The sequence below is a fragment of the Chanodichthys erythropterus genome, chromosome 21, assembly GCF_024489055.1.
Source record: "Chanodichthys erythropterus isolate Z2021 chromosome 21, ASM2448905v1, whole genome shotgun sequence".
NCBI lineage: Eukaryota > Metazoa > Chordata > Actinopteri > Cypriniformes > Xenocyprididae > Chanodichthys > Chanodichthys erythropterus.
Window position 1 is genome coordinate 20,308,286 of NC_090241.1, and position 19,331 is coordinate 20,327,616.

Consider the following 19,331-nt stretch of genomic DNA (forward strand, 5'->3'; position numbering starts at 1 on the left):
TTTCGATCAAAGTTGTTTGACTTGAGGGGATCAAGTAAGTGTTGGGTGGGGTTTGCACAGGATGGAACGGTCCAATGTGAGCCGTCCAACATGCCACCATAAATTGGGGTCACGTCTCATGAGGAAATCAGATGTTCAGTAGACCTGAGAGAGGTTAGCAGAAGATAGAGAAGACCTTAGAGAGACAGAAGGAAACGTAAGGGCAGAACAGGAGGAGCGCGGACACTGAAGCCACTATGAGAAGGTTATATTCTCCTGCTGTACTGCTGCCAGTTCTGCTGCTGTGTGCTGTGTGTAGTGTGTCAGTCGTGCAGGCTGATGTGAGGGCTGTCAAGCTGTGTGGCCGAGAGTTCATCCGTGCCGTCGTCTACACGTGTGGGGGCTCCAGGTGGAGGAGGTTCAGCAGTCCGCAGGATATGGAAGGTGAGGCGTAAACTACGATTCATGCTAATTCTGAATCATCTTAAATGCTGGTTTCAGTGTTGGGCTTCAGAACAATTTTAGTCACTTTATATTAATGAAATAAAGGCATTTTTTTTAATTAAAAATAATTGTAGTTATTTATTTCTAATCGTATGAATCCAATCAAAATTTTTTTAAATATGTTAAATGTTCTAAAACAATATTTGTGGAGGATATGCATATACTTCATTAATAATAATTTACTGTGTTAAACTACAGCCCTGTCATACATGTGGAAGTTTGGTTAATTGAATTTTAATTGAATCCAGATCAAAAGGGAGAGGGATAAAGATATATACACATTTATATTTGTTTATATTTCTAAAATAATAATATGCACTATAATTTGTTTGTTTTTTAAAGTATAATGAAGTTTTAGAAGCATAATGACAAATATCAAAAGGGAGAGGAAAGATATATATATATATTTTATTCAAAATTTGTCAATATGTATGTGAATATATTGACAAATGCAAACTCGAATGCATGTATTATATATATTATATAATATATATAATACATGTATTATATATTATATAATGCATTGGAGTTTGCATTTGTCATTATATTCACATACATCTATATATTTTATTATTCAAAATTTGTCACAAAAGTGTCTGAATAACTTTGGGTCCCAAATTTTTATACATTTTACTGGTAGTCCACTGTATGAAGAATTTCGGGGTATAATATGTCACAGTTTACTTTATTTTGGTATCCTCACTTACACAGATTAACTATAGTGTCCTGCACCCACTAGTAAAATTATATCAAAGATGGCTGAATAATTTTGGGCTTGACTGTATATATATATATATATATATATATTCATTACATTACAATCTTCTTCTTAGGACAACTGTGATGAACTTTCTTATATATACTTTTCTTATATTCTTATTTAGCCATTTTCTTTAAACATTGTTTTATAAGATTGTATGTAAATAAAACTTTACTTACTTGCTAATTACCAATGACCGTATGATTGTGAGTATCTAAGCATCTCTGCCTCTTTCTGACCCTTCAAGCCTGATGATATTTAACAGAACACTGCTTTAATTGTATCAGTGAGATCAAGTCTCCTCCAGTCAACAGATAAACAACATCTGGTGATATTACATTCCCATTAGACTGACACAAGTTGAGTTAAAGCAGAAAATTCCTGTGTCATTTTCACAGTGCAGCAAACTTGATCTCCTGTCTGTGGAGTCTGAGAAGATTCTCTACCTGCCATCACATCATTTGAGACCCGATTGCATGCAAATATTGAAAAAAGGGGAAATAAGATGGGAAGATGCTTTTATTATTACAAAAGACTGTAATAATATATAATTGATTCTAAGTCAAAACTTGTAAAAAAAACTACCGGCTCAGTTTGCAAAAAAAATCTAATGTTTTTAACATAACTTTATATTTTACTTTTGTCATTCCACAGGGTTTTTTAATGGAGATCTAAGCAGCTCTGAGGATCTTAGTGAGAGTCTGAGATCTGACCTGACCAGGCGAGACCTGAATCATGATTGTTGTCAGTTTGGCTGCAAGAAAAGTGACCTCACATTGCTCTGCTGAGGACTGAACTTGCGTTTTCTATTTGTCTCACTATGTTTTCTTCCACGTTGACTTCAGATGAATATGAGCGCTTCTCTATAAAGTGTACAGTCAGTAGGAATTCATATATCAGCTTAATTTGCCAATAGATTATGCTAATTTACATAAAAGCCTGTCTGTCTTATATCATTCTGCTACACTTGTACTTTAAACTGCACCATGGAAAGAGATGAAATTGCGTTGAGGTGCAGCACAGTAATTGTAGCAATTAACGTGTTTTAATTGTAAATTGTATTTTGTGAATAAACATTATTGCATATGCATCAAAGGTGTTTTTCCCCCTAAATCTCCAAACACTAAATCTGAAAATCACCATTATGATTTCACAATATGTTGACTCCAAACGACTCCATACCTTTTGGTAAACCAATTTGAGGCTAAGTGAGTGCAATTATATTACAAAATTCCTATTATATATATATATATATATACACTGCCCTCCAAACGCCCTAGAAAAGTGGGGTTTTGGACAATATTGGCATGAATCCTTTTTAATTTGTGATAATTTTGCACTGATAAGAGACAACACAAACTACAAAAACATATTTTATTATATAAACATTTTATACATAGAAAAAAACTTAAATTTTCGATTCATCAAAATATCCAGCATTAGCAGCTATCTGACCTAAACTGGGTTCTGATTGGTTCATTGTACTCTAAACTTAATTGGCAATCAATTGTTGAAGCTATTAAGGTGTGCTGACCCAAAAATGTTTTACAAACCTGGGCCAAGTTTAAACCAATAACCAGGCATCACAGCTGTCAAAGGGGCATGTCTGACTTTGACATGTATATATTGCCATTATTATGTAATCAAAATGAAAATTGAAAATAAGAATTTATGCTGATATTGTCCTAAACCACACTTTGCCAGGGGTGTTTCCAAACTTTTGGAGGGCAGTGTATATATATATATATATATATATATATATATATATATATATATATATATATATATATATATATATATATATATATATATATATACACAGTACAGTCCAAAAGTTTGGAACCACTAAGATTTTTAATGTTTTTAAAAGAAGTTATTTAATTAAAAATAAAGTAAAAACAGTAATATTGTGAAATATTATTACAATTTAAAATAACTGTTTTCTATTTGAATATATTTCACAAAATCATTTATTCCTGTGATGCAAAACTGAATTTTTAGCATCATTACTCCAGTCTTCAGTGTCACATGATCCTTCAGAAATCATTCTAATATGCTGATCTGCTGCTCAAGAAACATTTAATGTGTACAATTGTACAAAATATTTGTGCACAATATTTTTTTTCAGGATTATTTGATAAATAGAAAGTTCAAAAGAACAGTGTTTATCTGAAATCTAATCTTTTGTAACATTATAAATGTCTTTACTGCCACTTTTGATTGATTTAATGCATCCTTGCTGAATAAAAGTATTCATTTCTTTAATTTCTTTTCAAAAAAATAAAAATAGAAATTCTTACTGACCCCAAACTTTTGAACGCTAGTGTATAATGCTACAGAAGCTTTGTATTTCAGATAAATGCTGTTCTTTTGAACTTTCTATTTATCAAGGAATCCTGAAAAAAAAAGTACACAACTGTTTTCAACATTGAAAATAATCATAAATGTTTATTGAGCAGCAAATCAGCATATTAGAATGATTTCTGAAGGATCATGTGACACTGAAGACTGGAGTAACGATGCTGAAAATTCAGCTTTGTATCACAGGAATAAATGACTTTGTCAAATATATTTAAATAGTACACAGTTATTTTAAATTGTAATAATATTTCACAATATTACTGTTTTTTCACTGTATTTTTAATTAAATAAATGTAGCCTTGGTGAGCAGACGAAAATTCTTTTAAAAACATTAAAAATCTTAGTGGGACTGTACTATATATATATATATATATATATATATATATATATATATTTTTTTTTTTTTTTAGTTACACACATCCACTGCATATATAACATAATACAATACATCAACGTATCAGGCTTATATGTTTTATTGTTTTGGAAAGAGCAAAGTAATCTCAGATCTTTGTTAACATTTTTTGTACAAACACAGCTTGCACATGTTGCTGGGAAGAGATGATTTACAGTTACCAGTCAGCGTGCGTACACACACACACACACACACACACACACACACACACACACACACACACACACACTCTAATGCAATTCAACTTTCACACACAGCTCCACTTACAACAAACTGACATGAGTTTTCTCACTTCTTTTGCGCATCTGAGAGACGTTTCACTTTGGACCATGTAGACATACTGATTAAGCACTACACAGAATTTAATTCATAGGTTTTTTTTTTTTCTTTCAGCTGAGAGACTCCTAGTTGTTCTTCGATTAAACTCAGTGCAATAAAAAAAACCCTTTAGTTACAGTGCTCATAAAATATGCAATGCAGTGTTAACGGACGGCGACGCTCCGCTCATCCTTAACGTTAAATGTGGATGGAATCCTATGAATCACAAAGCACCAGTAATCATCTCCAAACCATCACAACGTCTACATCAGACACTCAAAGATGTAACCAACATGTTTGTTCCTGACAGTGAACATCAGAACATCTGGGAATTTAAACAGTAACACAGTGTTTTTTTGTCCTTTTCATTTTTTTTTTTCCACAAGAAACAATATTTTTCACTTTTTCATAGGTTTAAACATTTAAAAAATATGCAGCTTATTTTCTCTTAAAGGACAATTCTGGAGATCCACATACAAACGAAAAGAAAAAAACAAAACAAAAACGATTTGGTCATTTAACCACTCAAGAACCTTGTCATCTCACAGAGACCGTTACCATTTGCAAAATAAAGAGGTTCTCAAGCGCAGGGACTCATGCTCAGGATACTGAGGGGAGAGGCTGGATACAAACACATCTGCGCGAATGAGAAAAGAATTTACGATGTCCAAAAGCTGACAATCCATTGTTGAACTAATAGTGCTGCTATACATAACACTGTAATAACATTAAGCATGACGCATCTAGGTAGATACAGTATCCTGTTTCCTTTTCTCTTTTACATGTCACCCGACCCATATATATAGCGTAAATTTTCTGTTGCACTTGAGTTAAAAAACTTATATCTGAAATAAATTTAAAAATTATACCTTAGCATTATACTGTACACAGCTTACCCAACTACACAGATAACAAAAACTTCAAGGATCCTAAATTATGATACCATTCAAAGTCTATTCATATACAGTGTAACTTGTTTCTTTTTTTTTTATACAACAAATCAAGAATAAATAAAAATAGAGTGATGTCATGTACTCTGATGTCTAACACTGTTCCCTTGGGAATAACAGAAAGGCTATTTAACAATACAAGAAAACACCAAACGGCCTTCAAGATATATATTACCAATTTAAAAGGACTTTTCTGTTGAGGAAAATCACGTTTGTGTGTGTCTATTGCAAGCAGGAGAGTTTTAAAGCTGAGGCGGTTTATAAATTCCTACAAAGAGTTTCAAAAAAACCCAAAAAAACGATTGTTTTCCAATTAATGAACCTGACTGCACTGAGTAAATTAAAAAGAGATATTCCTGAATACGTTTTCATGACTAAGTAAGCTTGAGCGATACCAAAATCTGGTGCAGACCTCTTACTACATGCAACGGTATAGCGCCATCTTGTGGCAGAGGCTCATTCCTCTTTTAGACAATCAGTTGTTTACCGCACTAATTTGCTACCTTGTTCGAAAATGTGATACTTTTTGACAAACTGAATGCATAGAGTAATAAAAACATTACATGTTCAGTATCTCTTTTAGAGAAGGATACAGAAAATTCAGGTTCAGGTAGGCACAGCCAATAACACGTCGGACAGAAATAGAGGCTAAACCTTACGAACAAACCCAGGTCATTTAAAGATGTTGCAAAGTGAATACAGTTCACACATATAAGTACACTCTAAAACGGTCCACATTTTACAATGCAACTCATATAATACTGCTGGAGTGTGTGAGGTCCACCTGTATTGTACATCTACAAAGGTTTATCCATAAGGTCAGGTAGGGGTCAGGCTTGTGATCTGTCCTGTGTTTAAATATTCAGAATTGGTCCAAAATATGCAGACTTGCATGGATCAAAGATGCTGTTTAGTTGTCTGCCATGTATTTTCCTGTGGTAAAAACACAAACGTACATTTTAAATGAATGCGTGCGAACTCTGGCTCTCTTCTAGGCCGTTGTCACTCGCATAACTCACCTGCTGCGAACCTCTTCTTGATAAGGGAAAAACGATATCCAAGGCCAACCAGTTCAATGTCACAGCCTGACAGAGTGCTGCCCTCACTGGTGAACTGCACTGCCACCGGGGCGGGTTTACTGGGACCCTCTGTTAGCTGGAAACGGGCCAGCAGAGATCCTACACCTGAAGATATGAGAAAAGAAATAGTCAACTTATTATTATTTATCATAGTTAGTGTATATACACTGATATATACACTATAGTTCAAAGGTTTGAGGCCAGTAAGAAAAAAAGAAATGAATACTTTTATTCAGCAAGGATGCATTAAATTGATCAAAAGTGACAGTAATCTTTTATAAGGTTACTAAATGATTCAGTTTCAAATAAATGTTTGTTTGTTTTTTTTTACCTTTCTATTCATCAAAGAATCCTGAAAAAAAAATATCACAGTTTCCACAAAAATATTAAGCAGCATTGATAATAGGATGAAATTATTCTTGAGCACCAAATCAGCATATTAGAATCATTTCTAAAGGATCATGTGACACTGAAGACTGGAGCAATGATTTGGAAAATTCAGCTTTGCTTTCACAGAAATAAATTACATTTACATTTTACATCAAATAAATAAAGCCTTCATAAGAATAAGGGATAATGATAAGAATAATCTTACCGACCACAAATGTTTGAACATTAGTGTATATACAGACAAAATTGAATCATGATTCTCACCTCCATTCTCAGACTTCTGCGAAATATCAGGAATCTTCCATAAGATTCTCTGCTGTTCTGCATTCCTATAAAGATACCAATAAAAATGATTATATTAAAAATAAAGAAAATTAAGGAAATTGTCAAACTGTATCTCCATCTCATCTAGTACCATTCATTCACAGTATGATTTTTCAAAAGTTATATAATTTTTCAAGAAGTGGAAGTCATCATAGCAGGTACTGTAGATGACAGCAAATATCATTTTTGTATTCCATTTTCTCCAATAGCAAATTAAAAATCTGTGATAGCATTTCTGCAACTTTCCAAAAGAGGGAAGATCTATCAAGAGATTGATTACAGCAGACGGAAGAGTGAACGATGTCAAATTTGCCATTACTCCCTCAGCTGTTGTATTAGAAAAAAAAAAAAAAAAACATTAATTTGTCTTTTATAATTTACTGCCAATGTAACATAACACAAAGTATAACTTTATATAACTGTGTATTATATTTTTTAAAAATGAAAATATGAACAACTTGATAACACTTTATTTTAGGGTCTTTTAGTTGCTTATTAGCTTGCATATTACTAGAATATTGGCTGTTTATTAGTACTTATTAAGTACATATTAAAGTGTTAGTTCACTCAAAAATGAAAATTCTGTCATTTATTACTCACCCGTGTGTCGTTCCACATCCATAATACCTTTGTTCATCTTTGGAACAAATTGAGATCTTTTTGATGAAGTCAGAGAGGTTTCTGTCTCTCCATAGAGATCAAACGCAACGCAACTCCAAGGTCCAGAAAGGTAAGGAAAAAGACATCCTTAAAAGTACTTCATGTGACTCCAGTGGCTTAAACTCAATTTTATGAAACGAAATGAGTGCTCTGTTTGTGCAAAAAAAAACAAAAACAATTTACCACTTTATTTCACAAAAATATTGATCTGCAATACACATTCAGGAGAGCATCACGGTGCATGCGTTTTGTGTTCACATTAGAGCCGGCACTGTTGCGTGAACACGCTTCGGATAATAATATTTTGTAAGTATCAATCAATATTTTTTTTAAGTAAAAGGGTAATTTATGTTTTTTTGCACAAACAAATCACTCACGTTAGTGTTGTCAAAAGTACCGACTTCGGTACCGATCTGTACTGAAATTTTAAAAACGTGACGCTTTGAGCACTGTTGAGCGGATTCATAAACATCTCTGATTGGCCATTGTGTTGACGCGCTCATCGGATATGCCTGTGATTGGCTACAATGATCAACGCGTGGGAGCGTTTGAAAGCACACGGAAGTGTTTGAATTTGAAAGCGTTTTGAAAGTGGGAGTGGGAGTGTGAGTGATTGAAAGCAGGCGTCTAACAGTGGACCGATCCGTGATAGACGCCTGCTTTCAAAGGCTCCCGTGTGTATCTGTGTAAGCGCTTAGTGAAGAGATTAACTGATGACTATTTACAACGTTTTTACAGCGTTGATCATTGAAGCCTATCACAGACATATCCGATGAGCTGTGAAAACAACGGCCAATCAGAGATGTTTACGAATCCACTCAACAGCACTCAAAGCATCACGTTTTTAAAATTTCAGTACCGACTAGGTACTGAAACACTAAACACTAACTCACGTTGCTTCATAAAACTGAGATTGGAATCACATGGAGTATTTTAATGATGTCTTTTTCCTACTTTTCTGGACCTTGGAGTGGTAGTTGCATTAGATCTCTAAGGAGGGACAGAAACTGCTCAGATTTCATCAAAAAGATCTTAATTTGTGTTCCGAAGATGAACGAAGGTCTTGCGGATGTGGAACGACACAACTGGTGTCAACGGAAACAGGTGAATAATAAATGACAGAATTTTTATTTTTGGGTGAACTAACCCTTTAATGCCTTATTCTACACGACCATATTCTACATTCTTAATTCTACCCAATCCCTATACCTTACTAACTATTAATAAGCAGTAAATTAGGAGTTTATTGAGGGAAAAGTCGTAGTTAATAGTGAATATGTGTTCCCAAACTAAACTAAAACTTTACTAGATTTGTGATGTTGATAAATGTGGAAACGCGTCATCACAGTCTGTGAAAAGGGTCCATCATAATGCCTCATTTTCACAATGACACTTTGAATTTTGAAGACTAGAATTTATTTAATAGAAGAATCCCTCACCAGGCAGCTGGGGGAAGCACGGCCTGCAGTTTGCTGACGCCTCCGTCCACAGGGATGAGGAACTGAACATTGTTGAGGGCGACAGGAGTGGTCATGGCCCCACCGTTGTATTTGTAGTCTATCCTCAGATCGGTACTGGTGGGTTCACACTTCCAGCTCACTGCTAGATTCAGAGGAGTGGACTGTAGACCTCTCGGTAACACCTGATGTACATAGGGAAATTAAGTGTTAGATGGCCTCATCCTCAAATATCACAAAAACAATAAAAATATAAAGGTAAATACTGATTTTGTACGTTTAGTTTGTTTTCAAGGACATTTGATACTTGATGTACTGTACTTGATGTCAGAAGTAAAATATGGGTTCCAAAGCAAAACCAATTGACGACGGTTTATGTAAGTTATAGGGCAAATGCAAGTTGTAGATTTTTTAAAATGGAATATATTGGTCTCTGTGGTCAGTGCTGATATGAGGTTCTTCTCACCTGATATTTCAACATGTCTACATTGTAGTAAGTTGCCTGTGGTTTCTGCTCCGCCACCTTCTTTAAATGGGTCATCAGGTTTGGCATATTCACCCAGAACTCCTTTGAGTTTGGATTTGGCTGTGTGGTGTCACTGTAGGAAATTTGAAAGTACATTCAATCTCATATCATACTCTGCTAAAATAAACAAATGGCCATGATCTTTTCTTACTGCATCAACATGTATATTACCATTCAAAAGTTTTGGGGCATGTTCTTTTTTTAAAATTGTATATTTAATTTTACATTATATTTTAAGGTGACAGTTACATGTAAGATGTACTTACTGTAGTAATAACAGTAAATTTTGCATAATTACAAGCAACTAACCCTAAACCAAACCCTAACCTTAACCCCATAGTCAGTACATGTAGTTTATTAAAGGGTTAGTTCACCCAAAAATGAAAATTCTGTCATTAATTACTCACCCTCATGTTGTTCCACACCCGTAAGACCTTTGTTCATCTTTGGAACACAAATTAAGATATTTTTGATAAAATCCAATGGCTCAGTGAGGCCTGCATCGCCAGCAAGACAATTAACCCTTTCAATGCCCAGAAAGCTACTAAAGATGTATTTAAAACAGATCATGTGACCACAGTGGTTCAACCTTAATGTAATAAAGTGACGAGAATACATTTTGTGCACCAAAAAAAATAAAAAATAAAATAACGACTTTATTCAACAATATCTAGTGATGGGCGATTTCAAAACACTGCTTCATGAAGCTTCAAAGTTTTACGAATCTTTTGTTTCAAATCAGTGATTCGGAGCATGTATCAAACTGCCAAAGTCATGTGATTTCAGTAAATGAGGCTTCGTTACTTCATAAGTGTTTCGAAATTTCCACGGTTCACGTGAATTTTCAGTTTGATACACACTCCGAACCACTGATTCGAAACAAAAGATTCGTAAAGCTTTGAAGCTTCATGAAGCAGTGTTTTTAAATCGCCCATCACTAGATATTGTTGAATAAAGTCTTTATTTTGTTTTTTTGGCACACAAAAAGTATTTTAGAACTGTTTTAAATATGTCTTTAGTACCTTTCTGGGCATTGAAAGTGTTAATTGTCTTTCTGACAATGCAGGCCTCACTGGGGTACCGGATTTTATGAAAAATATCTTAATTGTGTCGAACGACATGAAGGCGAGTAATTAATGATAGAATTTTAATTTTTGGGTGAACTAACCCTTTAATATTATTCAGTACTTGTTTGTGTAATTACAATTTAACAACATCACCTTTAAATAAAATGCATCTGAAATGTTTCTTGAGCACCAATTCAGCATATTAGAATGATTTCTGAAGGATCATGTGACGCTAATGACTGCTGAAAATGCAGCTTTGCCATCACAGGAATAAATTACATTTTAAAATATGTTAAAATAGAAAACAGTTATTTTAAAAAGTAATAATATTTCAGAATATTAGAGTTTTTACTGTACTTTCGATCAAATAAATGCAGCAAAAGAGACTTCCTTCAAAAAACATTCAATCTTACAGACCCCAGACATTTGAGGGGCAGTGTAAAAGAATGCTTAAATGATCACATCCCACAGAAAACAGAGAATGATATATTACCCTCCAAAAGTGTTGAATCACATGAGATTAGTCATAGTGTTGTGAGTCACCCTCAGCTGACTGTAGGCAGTGCAGCAATGATTCTGAAGTGAGATCTCACCCTGAGAAAATGCGCTAAACTATACTGAAGTATTACAAACTCTCTTTCCATTATCAATTATGAAAGTCTATAAGCAATAATTCATGATAAATTTCATGGCTGATGCTAAATTTGTGTGACTAATAAGGAAATGTGTAATTATCACTAATCAATCCATATGATGGGGTTTAAGGTCTGTGAAGGTTCTGTTGTAGGTGGTGTTAGATCAATGTTATTACCAGCACAGTAACTGTGGGTTAGGAAGGACGTGTTCCAGACGACTGTAGTTGGTTATGCTGAAGGTTAGCACAGCGGGCGAGGGGTTATTTGCAAAATGCCGTGTGATGCCTGCTGGGAAGGACAACACCATCTCTCCGGTGATCTTCACCACACACCTTAGAGAGCGACATTATTAAACACATACATAAGTGCAGGTCTGGTGTGTGAAACAGTGTTAGAAACAGAGCGATCAATAAGACATTTTATATACTGTAATAAAGTGAATAAGAAAGAAAAACTGAAGTATAAACAGAAGAGATTAATCGAGTGAGGGAGAGAGATGACAGTTAAATACGGTTCCAAAACTTAAATGTGCTTTCAAATTAAGGCTGTGTCCAAAACAGCCGTGGCCACGTCACATTTGTTACGATGCTTACATCGCAAAAAGCCATTAAAGTTATTATAATCAATGTACAAGTCATAATTTAACTTATATATTTAAATGTGGGGAAGGATAATGAAATATTTAACTGACTTAACTTTTGCTAGGGTTAAAGTATTAAAACTTAATATAGTTTTTTGTTTAAGGTATATATGAGTGCACTCGATACTGTCTAATATGGTTTCGGACACCACTACAAATGGCTGTTTCCCTCAAATAGTGCCCTATTTAATGGTATAGGAGGCGATTTCAAACACAGCCTAAGACTGCTAGACAAAAACAAAATATCAAAAGGCCAGCTGTATGTTTATTTCATTTAATAATGTCCCTTACAAAAAATGTTCTAGGTGTGCATCTCTCAATGAATAAAAAAAGGATAATAATTGTTCTTTTTTCATAAAGAACAAAGTAGAACTACTGTACATCTGTATTATTTCATGTATTGTTTAATTATTGTTTTGACGTTTCAATAAATAGAAAACAATCCAGTGAAATTGAAACAACCCAGCATTTTTTAGAGTGTAAGGACACTTATATCACATTTAAAAATCTGTCTTTGCATTATAAAACAAAATACCAAACCATGTCAAAAAGTTTGTTTGATCTGCTAAAAATTGCATTAGAAAGGGTACTGTAGAATTTTTAGCAGACGCAACATGGTTTGACATTTTGTTCAGACATCTGAGACAAATTTTTAGTGTGGCTTAAGTGTGTCTAAATATTACTAAACCACAGTATGTTTACACAGTGATTTTAATTGTGGTAAACAATGAATCACAATCACAAGCTGATTGTTGATTTTAGAGCACAAAGTAGAACTACAGAGCTAGATGTGAATCTGGTTTTGAGACATTGTGTCATACTTATTGGGGTCAGCTCCTTTGAAGTAGGCACTGACTGTCTCTGTGAAAGCTGCAGCCACAGGCAGTGTGTCCTGGGCCCCCATGGTGAGTGGACTGGGCCCTCGAGAACAGCCTGAGAGAACAAAAACACGCACACACCACAGACTCTGAGTCAGAATGTGTTTACAGGCAAAAACACAATTTCGATCAGTCACTGAGATACAACACAGAGGCAAATACATGGGTGACAAAGAATGAGAGAAATGGAAATACAAACAAATAGACAGACTTTTAGCAAGGCGCTTGAACCCAGACCTAAAATCTAGCACAATGCCTTCTCCAGATGAACTGCTTATTTGTCTTGACCACATTGTTAGGACTTGTCAGTAAAAGTGTACAAGTTTATTTTCTTGTTCTAAGCTTATTTTTAATGCTGAATAGGCCAATCAAGATTACCGGATTTACCAAACACATTCTCAAAGGACAGATGGTTCACTTTGGGCATATCAAACGCAATGCGGAAAAGCAAAACTAATCTGATGAGTGGTCCCTTCACACCAAAAGCGAAACAAATAAGCGAAAGGCAAGAAAATTTATGCCTGTTATAAATACAGATGTAACATTTAACTAAATTAATGTAATTTACTAAAGCATAGTCATTTGGTTGTTTATATTGTTAAATTATATCATTGAAAGTCAGCAGCAAAGACTGGCAATTGAAGCATTAAAACCATGAAGTACAGTCAAACCAAAAATTATTCAGACGTTTTTGATATTTTTGGTATATTTTTACTAGTGGGTGCAGGACACTATAGTTCATTTATGTAAGTGAGGATAGCAAAATGAAGTAAACTGTGACATATTATACCCCGAAATTCCTCATACAGTGGACTACCAGTAAAATTAATACAATTATTCAGACACTTTGACCTGACCATGTTTTGCTTAAGTGTTATATGACATAATAAAGATTTTTTTTTTTCCTGACACAGTTTAACTCTGAGATCTTGTCATATTTTTTTTTTTTTTTACAGACCCCAGTTTTTTTGTTTTGAAAAAACTGTATTAATGAATTAAATGTTCAAGGTGTCTGAATACATTTTGGTTTGACTACACATCTGTATTATTTAATGTATTGTTTAATTATTGTTGTGACGTTTCAGTAAATGGAAAAACAATCCTTAATGCACACTCTAAAAAGTGCTGGGTTGTTTCAACCCAAATTTGGGTCAAAAATGGACAAACCCAGCCATTGGGTTAATTTTTTTAATAACATTTTTAAATGAATTAAAACCAACCTGTTTTTGTCCATATTAGTGTAGTTTAAATTAAAAATTTAATAAAAAAATTTAACCCAACGTCTTTTTAGAGTGTAAGGACACTTATATCACATTTAAAAATCAGTTTTTGCATTATAAAACAAAATACCAAACCATGTCAAAAAGTTAGTTTGATCTGCTAAAAATGATATTAGAAAAGGTACTGTAGACATTTTTTCAGACATCTGAGACATTTTCTTAGCGTGGTTTAAGTGTTCAAAAGTGCCAAAATATTACTGAACCACAGTATGTTTACAGTGATTTTAATTGTGGTAAACAATGAATCACAATCACAAGCTGAACATCATTAAAATCATCTAGTTCTTCAGTATTTCTTTTTAAACAGTTTAGTACAATTTATGCTTTTCTACAGTATGTGAAACTGTTTCTAGTTTTTTTTTTTTTTTTGAATGCTTGAATTTTAATGCAAGTCTATTAATTTGGATTTATAAGATCAACCAAGAATAAGTAAAAAGAGAAAAGAATGGAAGAGAAAAAGAAAGGAAGCTGAAACAGATAGCACTCAGCTTCAATGGCATGCACCTGAAGCTGAAACACTGTGTTATGATCCAAGACCAAAGTCGAAAAGATCAAAGCAGATGAACCACAAGAACCAGAAGACATATTAGTGACGCAGGTGAAAATATGATGGTTGTGAAAGAAAAGGAAAGCTGCCAATGACTGTAAGATGAACAGTTAAATGGCAAAGCAGATATACAGTGCAAAGCAGATGTCAAGCAAATGACAATGATTTGATGAAGGAACGATTGCGTGAGAAAAGGGGGAGTCAGATGAGACTTGAGTGTGCACGCGCTACGTCCTTAGATATAAACCCCAACTTACCTTCAAAGGTTAAATAAAACTTGCCTCTGTCAAACCACACGAGGGAGGGCTGGTCTGTCTCTGTGTTGGAGGGGGAGGAGGTATAAGGATGGGGGGGGAGTGAGGAGAGGCAGGGAAGGAGAAGGGGGAGAGAAGGACAGTAGCGTGAGTCACACACAGGTCCATCATACGGCACAGTGATGGGGGCCAGGGGTCAAAGGTCAAAGATGGTCACAGTTCACTTTAGATGGGGATGACTATGATGTGTGAAACATTCACAAAAGGGCAAACAATAAAAATAGTCAACCTAATTCGATCTTTGTGTAATTATAAGTCATTTTATCTGCAGCAAGTATGAAAATAAGGTGACATACATCTGCTATTCGATTCAGATTTATGGTTGTTATTTATAATGATGCATGTGCAAACTTTGATTTTAATGTCCAGTGTCTATTATGTTGTCACTATTTGTTGGCCTGTTCGACAGCTGAGAAGTGACTATTTTGAGAGCTGGGAGATTCAGAGAGTACAAAATTATATTCTATCAAATACTCTAACATTCTGATTCATTTACATATAATATCAGGACAGGTGAAAGCTGGAGATGATTTGAGCTGCTTAGAAATTAAAGCCTCTAAATTCAAGGATAATGTTAAACAGCTTATTCTTAAACTTTTGAAGGAATGATCATCCAAAAATGAAATGTTCTGCCATATTCACTCAATCTTTTGACATTTTAAACCTGCATACTGTCATTTTTTTTTCCTCTAAAAAGCACCATTTCATTTACATTTATTCATTAAGCAGATGCTGGTATCCGAAGCAACTTGACAAAGTACCATAGCAGTAGTCTGTATGACTTCTGCACTATATTCCAAGTGTTCTGAAGCCATGCAATAGCTTTGCTTTGTTATTCGTGAATAAATTGTTCTTCACTGATTTGACTCTAACTGGAGAGGAAGATTATCAGCAAATAGTGGCATACATTTCAGTCTGTTCCTCACACAAACTTATATCAACATACAGTTATGGTGCTTTAATATAGTTTTTTGTCATTTCAGTGTGTACTTTTGTTCTATGGAAGAAATAATTGCAAAGGGGTTTAGAACATTACTTTTGGGTAAACTATTTCTTTTAAAATAGGTATGTAAGAAGGGCTTTTGGTTACATCTGTACAACATGAACCTAACAAGCTACAGTTTGCGTTTTGTTAACCGCACATATGAATATTTCTTCATATCTGATATGTAAATTGGAAGAGGTTGCTGCAGTAGGGATCATGGGCAACAGGGGGCAGTAATGGGTGACAAGAAGGAAAAGCAAATGAGGGCTTCTTCTACTGTGCTGGAGAGTGGTAATACAACTTTAGACAAAACCAGGACCAGGACTATGAATGAAGTGAAGATCACATACGCAATGAGAAGATGTGAATTGTACAATAATGCTGAGCATTTCAATGTGTTATCTTGAACTGTTAAATTGATGTTTTAATCAGTAGAGTAGCATCTGGGTATGCAGGGTGTGCACGTGCATATGGGCCGGGATGGATTGGGTGCCCGCAGTGTGGGTCCAATCCCCTTTATCTCAGAATGTCCTACCTGGAATAGCATAATAGAAGGCCAACTGAAACTTGTGCAGAAAACTATATTTTCACATATTGCAACCCAGGGAGATGTACACAGTTAATGATTAACATCTACTTTTAAGCAAATAAAATGAATCAGTGAGTCAAAGTTCTTACATTATAGGATTAAAAACCTGTTAGGAAATTTGGAGAGAGATAAAACCAAGTAAAACCCAGTAATTGAATTGCATTGAATAGAGTCTTCAATCAAATAATTGCGAAGATAAAAGTAGTCTTGTCATTTTGTTTGCCTTATATGTCATCCTCGGAGCATCAGGCACTTTATGATAAGAGATATCAAGTCGGAATATCGGAATTTGAATTAAATGCAGCATAGGATGCTGAAGATAAAATTTAAAGATGTGAATTTTTTACCTGTGAGGACTACATTTATATGGCAGTAAAGCTCAACCTTTGTAACATGATGATGTTAGAAATGCAACATCTGAGAGCTCTCCACTCAAACTTATGTGGCGGCAGGCATACTGATCAGCACTGCTGCCACTTGGGCCAAATTCCAGGCCGCACTTCAAACACTGAGAGGATGTGTGTGTGTCTCATCTGTTCAAGCAGGATGGTGGTGCTCTTTGAGTTTTCTGAAGAGTCTACAGCCAGACAGATGCTTTTCAGGGACTAAAAGATTCATCTGTTCCTGGTTCTTGATGTCAGTGCGGATGTAAGATGTGGGGTGTTGCGCATGTGATACGGGAGGACAAGTCTCAAACATGCATGGTGATCTAAACAGACACGTCATTTTTCATGGATATATGAAGAGCAAAATATGATAGAAAGAATCAGAAATGGATGTAAAAGTAAATTCTGTGGCAGATAGTGTTTGAGTATAACCAACATGAGAAAAGTAGAGTAAAAAAAAAAAACACCTTTTAAAATAAGTGCTAAAATGCCAAACAGACTGAATTAAAGGAATATTGTGGGTTATTTACAACCTATTGTATATGCACTGGTGACAAAAAGATCACCATGAATGAGCTATGCTCTGACAACTGACTCTATGGGTAATGTAACCATTTGTTACATTGTTGAATCAGTAGTCTCCATCCCATCCATTAAATCAGGAGGGTTTCATACCTGCTGGAACGTCTGTCCGTCTCTCAAAGTTGGGAAGTTTGTCTACAAAAACGTCATCTTCTGACATCAGACAATTACGTCAGCCCAAAAGACAGGACAAGAAAGACGACAAAACACAAACAAAAAATAAAAGTAATTCAAATTAAATGACAAATAATTGCAAAGAAAACCAAAAAAGTCACAGTCATTAAACTCAGACATCACAATGGATGCACGACACATCTTTAAAATGCTAAAAAGATGATACTGTAACTGAAGAAAAATGAATGGAATGGAAAAAAAATCCAAAAGAATGATAAATCCCCAAAAAGATGGAATAGCACAAGCAACAGATAGACGTACATCCATCAAAAGCTCTAGATTCAGAAACTCTTGATTCACAAGACAAAACTGTTTGGAATTCTCAGGAAATGCTGCTACTGAAAATATGGAACAAAAAACTTGACCTGCCTAGGGAATCAACGATTAATCGTGATTAATCATTTGCAAAATAAAAGTCTGTGTTTACGTAATATATATGTGTGTGTTCTTTGTATAATAATGATGTATATATAAAAACACACACATACAGGTAAAAGTTTATAAATATATGCATTTATTATAAATATATATATTTATATATATTTTATATTACATATAAACATTAATATTTATATATAAATGTAACATTTTTCTTAAATATATACATGAATGTGTGTGTATTTATATATACATAATTATTATACACAGAACACACACATATATATTACGTAAACACAGACTTTTATATTGCAAAGGATTAATCGCGATTAATCGTTGCAGCCGTACCTAGCATCAATGAAAGCTTCCAATAAAAGCATTCAGACTGATACAGCAGATGCCATACATGGCATTTCGAAAAGTCCAGCAACGATGTATCTGTTAAAGTATTTTTTTTCTCAATCGTAAAACATACCACCTTTTCAGGCCTTTGTTTCTTTTCTACAAATGTAAAGATACATACAGATTAAGAATTTTAGGGATTATAAAATGTATCTCTATGCAATATCCAATTAATCCTAACAATATTTCCACTTAAACATGCATAAGACAAATTGATGCACAAGCTATTATATAGTATATGATAAGTATATTTTTAGCAAAGCAATGAATCTTTCACCATCATTTCCAGTTATCTAATACATGACAGCAGAATGCTGGAGATTTTACTTCAGTTTTTTTTAAACTAAACAGTATCATCATCATACTGTTTCAGTCCAAAATAAAGCAAAGTTGTGAAAATATTAATATAGTGAATCCAAAATGGTGCTGAATACTGAGTAGGGGTGTGACAAGACATTTAGCTCACACGATGAGACGAGAAGAGGCACGAGATTGGGTTCATTAGAACATGGCGAGACAAGAATTTTGCACAGTATTTTTAAGAAATCCTCAATGACAAAAAAATAGCATGACAGGAAAAATAGCGTGCAGGTGCATTTTGAAATGTTTTAACTATCTTGTAATATGTGTCATTTCAGTTCTACTTTCTGAGTATGAATTATCAGTAACACTTTACAGTAAGGTTCATTTGTTAACATTAGTTAATGTAATAACTAACATGAACTAACCATGAGCAATACATTTGTTACTGTAT

The 19,331-nt window shown here is 34.3% G+C and overlaps 2 protein-coding genes across 26 annotated transcripts in view; one reads left to right on the forward strand and one right to left on the reverse strand.

Moving 5' to 3' along the window:
* The first annotated feature begins 119 nt into the window (after positions 1-119).
* On the forward strand, positions 120-2,319 carry insl5a (insulin-like 5a). The gene is made up of 2 exons (XM_067374444.1): positions 120-423; positions 1,898-2,319. Exons 1-2 carry the CDS (start codon positions 237-239, stop codon positions 2,029-2,031), a joined length of 321 nt encoding a protein of 106 aa, XP_067230545.1. The 5' UTR covers positions 120-236; the 3' UTR covers positions 2,032-2,319.
* Positions 2,320-4,046: 1,727 nt separating this feature from the next.
* sgip1a (SH3GL interacting endocytic adaptor 1a) overlaps positions 4,047-19,331 on the reverse strand; it is a 71,172-nt gene continuing 55,887 nt past the window's right edge. For 12 of the 25 annotated variants that reach the window (XM_067374585.1, XM_067374598.1, XM_067374587.1 and 9 more), the window contains 9 exons: positions 17,717-17,776; positions 15,025-15,084; positions 12,884-12,995; positions 11,599-11,754; positions 9,661-9,793; positions 9,177-9,379; positions 7,018-7,082; positions 6,304-6,468; positions 4,047-6,217 (listed from right to left, as the gene is read on the reverse strand). In XM_067374585.1, coding sequence (XP_067230686.1) covers positions 6,195-6,217; positions 6,304-6,468; positions 7,018-7,082; positions 9,177-9,379; positions 9,661-9,793; positions 11,599-11,754; positions 12,884-12,995; positions 15,025-15,084; positions 17,717-17,776 — 977 coding nt within the window. In that variant the 3' untranslated portion in view covers positions 4,047-6,194. Of the gene's footprint in view, positions 6,218-6,303; positions 6,469-6,490; positions 6,716-7,017; positions 7,083-7,677; positions 7,888-9,176; positions 9,380-9,660; positions 9,794-11,598; positions 11,755-12,883; positions 12,996-15,024; positions 15,085-17,716; positions 17,777-19,331 lie in introns of those variants that run through there. The other 13 variants (XM_067374589.1, XM_067374584.1, XM_067374595.1 and 10 more) reach the window with 10 other exon arrangements.

Excerpts from the sequence above, each read along its gene's own strand:
- insl5a (XM_067374444.1), top strand. The coding sequence starts at position 237 with ATGAGAAGGTTATATTCTCCTGCTGTACTGCTGCCAGTTCTGCTGCTG. Across the intron at positions 424-1,897 it reads CAGTCCGCAGGATATGGAAG|GGTTTTTTAATGGAGATCTA; the intron begins GTGAGGCGTAAA and ends GTCATTCCACAG.